This window comes from Bufo bufo, chromosome 9 (genome assembly GCF_905171765.1).
Source record: "Bufo bufo chromosome 9, aBufBuf1.1, whole genome shotgun sequence".
Taxonomy (NCBI): Eukaryota; Metazoa; Chordata; class Amphibia; order Anura; family Bufonidae; genus Bufo; species Bufo bufo.
The window spans coordinates 7212717-7213980 of NC_053397.1; the positions used below are offsets into that span (position 1 = coordinate 7212717).

General features: G+C 43.4%; 1 protein-coding gene across 1 annotated transcript; it reads right to left on the reverse strand.

Moving 5' to 3' along the window:
- Positions 1-325: 325 nt before the first annotated feature.
- On the reverse strand, positions 326-1264 carry LOC120979354 (olfactory receptor 50-like). Its single transcript, XM_040408063.1, has one exon. It carries the CDS (start codon positions 1262-1264, stop codon positions 326-328), a length of 939 nt encoding a protein of 312 aa, XP_040263997.1.

Sequence of the window (1264 nt, forward strand, 5' to 3'; positions counted from 1 at the left end):
CTGACCTTCCTTTCTTTAAACCCATGGGTGTACCTAAAAAGTAGCAGGCCCTAGTGTAAAAATAACTGCTCCCCAATCCTCCATCTCCAGCCAGGACATGAGGGCTCAGCACTTGCTTTTCTCTGCCTCCTTCCTGTCTTTATCAGCGGACAAGGGTGAAGTGACTCTTGGGCAGATTCCTCCTCCACTGCAACAATGAGAGCGTGAGCATGCTACTGATCCAACTGTTCATGGGAAAGACAGATGGAACCTCCTGTTCATGTGCCTCCAAAGAGCTGATAGTGTTTGCCTATATAGGAAGTCTATAATAAGTCCTGGGCAGGAGTCATATGCGGCTTCTTGTACCATCTATATGTAAAGTTCTCCTCAGTGCGACCTTCAGGTCTTTGTTCCTTAGGCTGTAGATTAAGGGGTTGAGTAAGGGGGTGATTAGTGTGTATATGACAGTGGCTACTTGGTTCAATGTAAGAAGATTACTTGAGTTAGGAACAAAGTAGATAAAAGTTATTGATGCGTAAAATATAAAAACCACAGTCAGATGAGACGTACAGGTGGAGAAAGCTTTACGTTTTCCATCACTGGTACGAATTTTAAAGATTGTGCTAAAAATTCTGACATACGGGTAAAATGTAGCAACAAAGACTGCGACACCAAGAACCCCCCCAACAACTATTAAGACTAGAACATTGATGGAAGTATCAGTACAAGAAATCTGGAGCAAATGGGGCAGATCACAAAAGAAATTCTGGATGAAGTTGGGACCACAGAACGTCAACCTTCTTAAACATAAAGTGTAAATGATGGGCAAGAGGAGACCATAAGACCAAACCAAAGACACCATCTGAGTACACGTGCTCCAAGACATGATCTGAGAGTAGTGGAGAGGGTGGCAGATGGCTACATACCGGTCATAGGACATGGAGGACAACAAGTAAACCTCACAACACCCGAAATAGATGACAAAGAACATTTGTGCTATGCAGTCTGAGAAGGAGATGGACCAATGATGGGTGGTGAGGTGAAAGAGCATCCTTGGGGCAGTGACCGATGAGTAGGACATGTCCAAGAATGCCAAGTTTCCAAGAAAGAAATACATGGGTGTGTGAAGATGAGCACAAGTAAGAACTAGTAAGATGATAAGAAAGTTGGTCAAGAAGGTCATCAGGTAGATGAGGAGAAAGATGATGAAGAGAACATAGCTGATCTTATGATTATCCGATAGACTCATGAGAAGAACGCTGGAGATCGTTGTTTGGTTCTTCAT

What these genes read in the sequence shown, in the direction of transcription:
- LOC120979354 (XM_040408063.1), bottom strand. Translation starts at nt 1,264, where the DNA reads ATGAAGAACCAAACAACGATCTCCAGCGTTCTTCTCATGAGTCTATCG.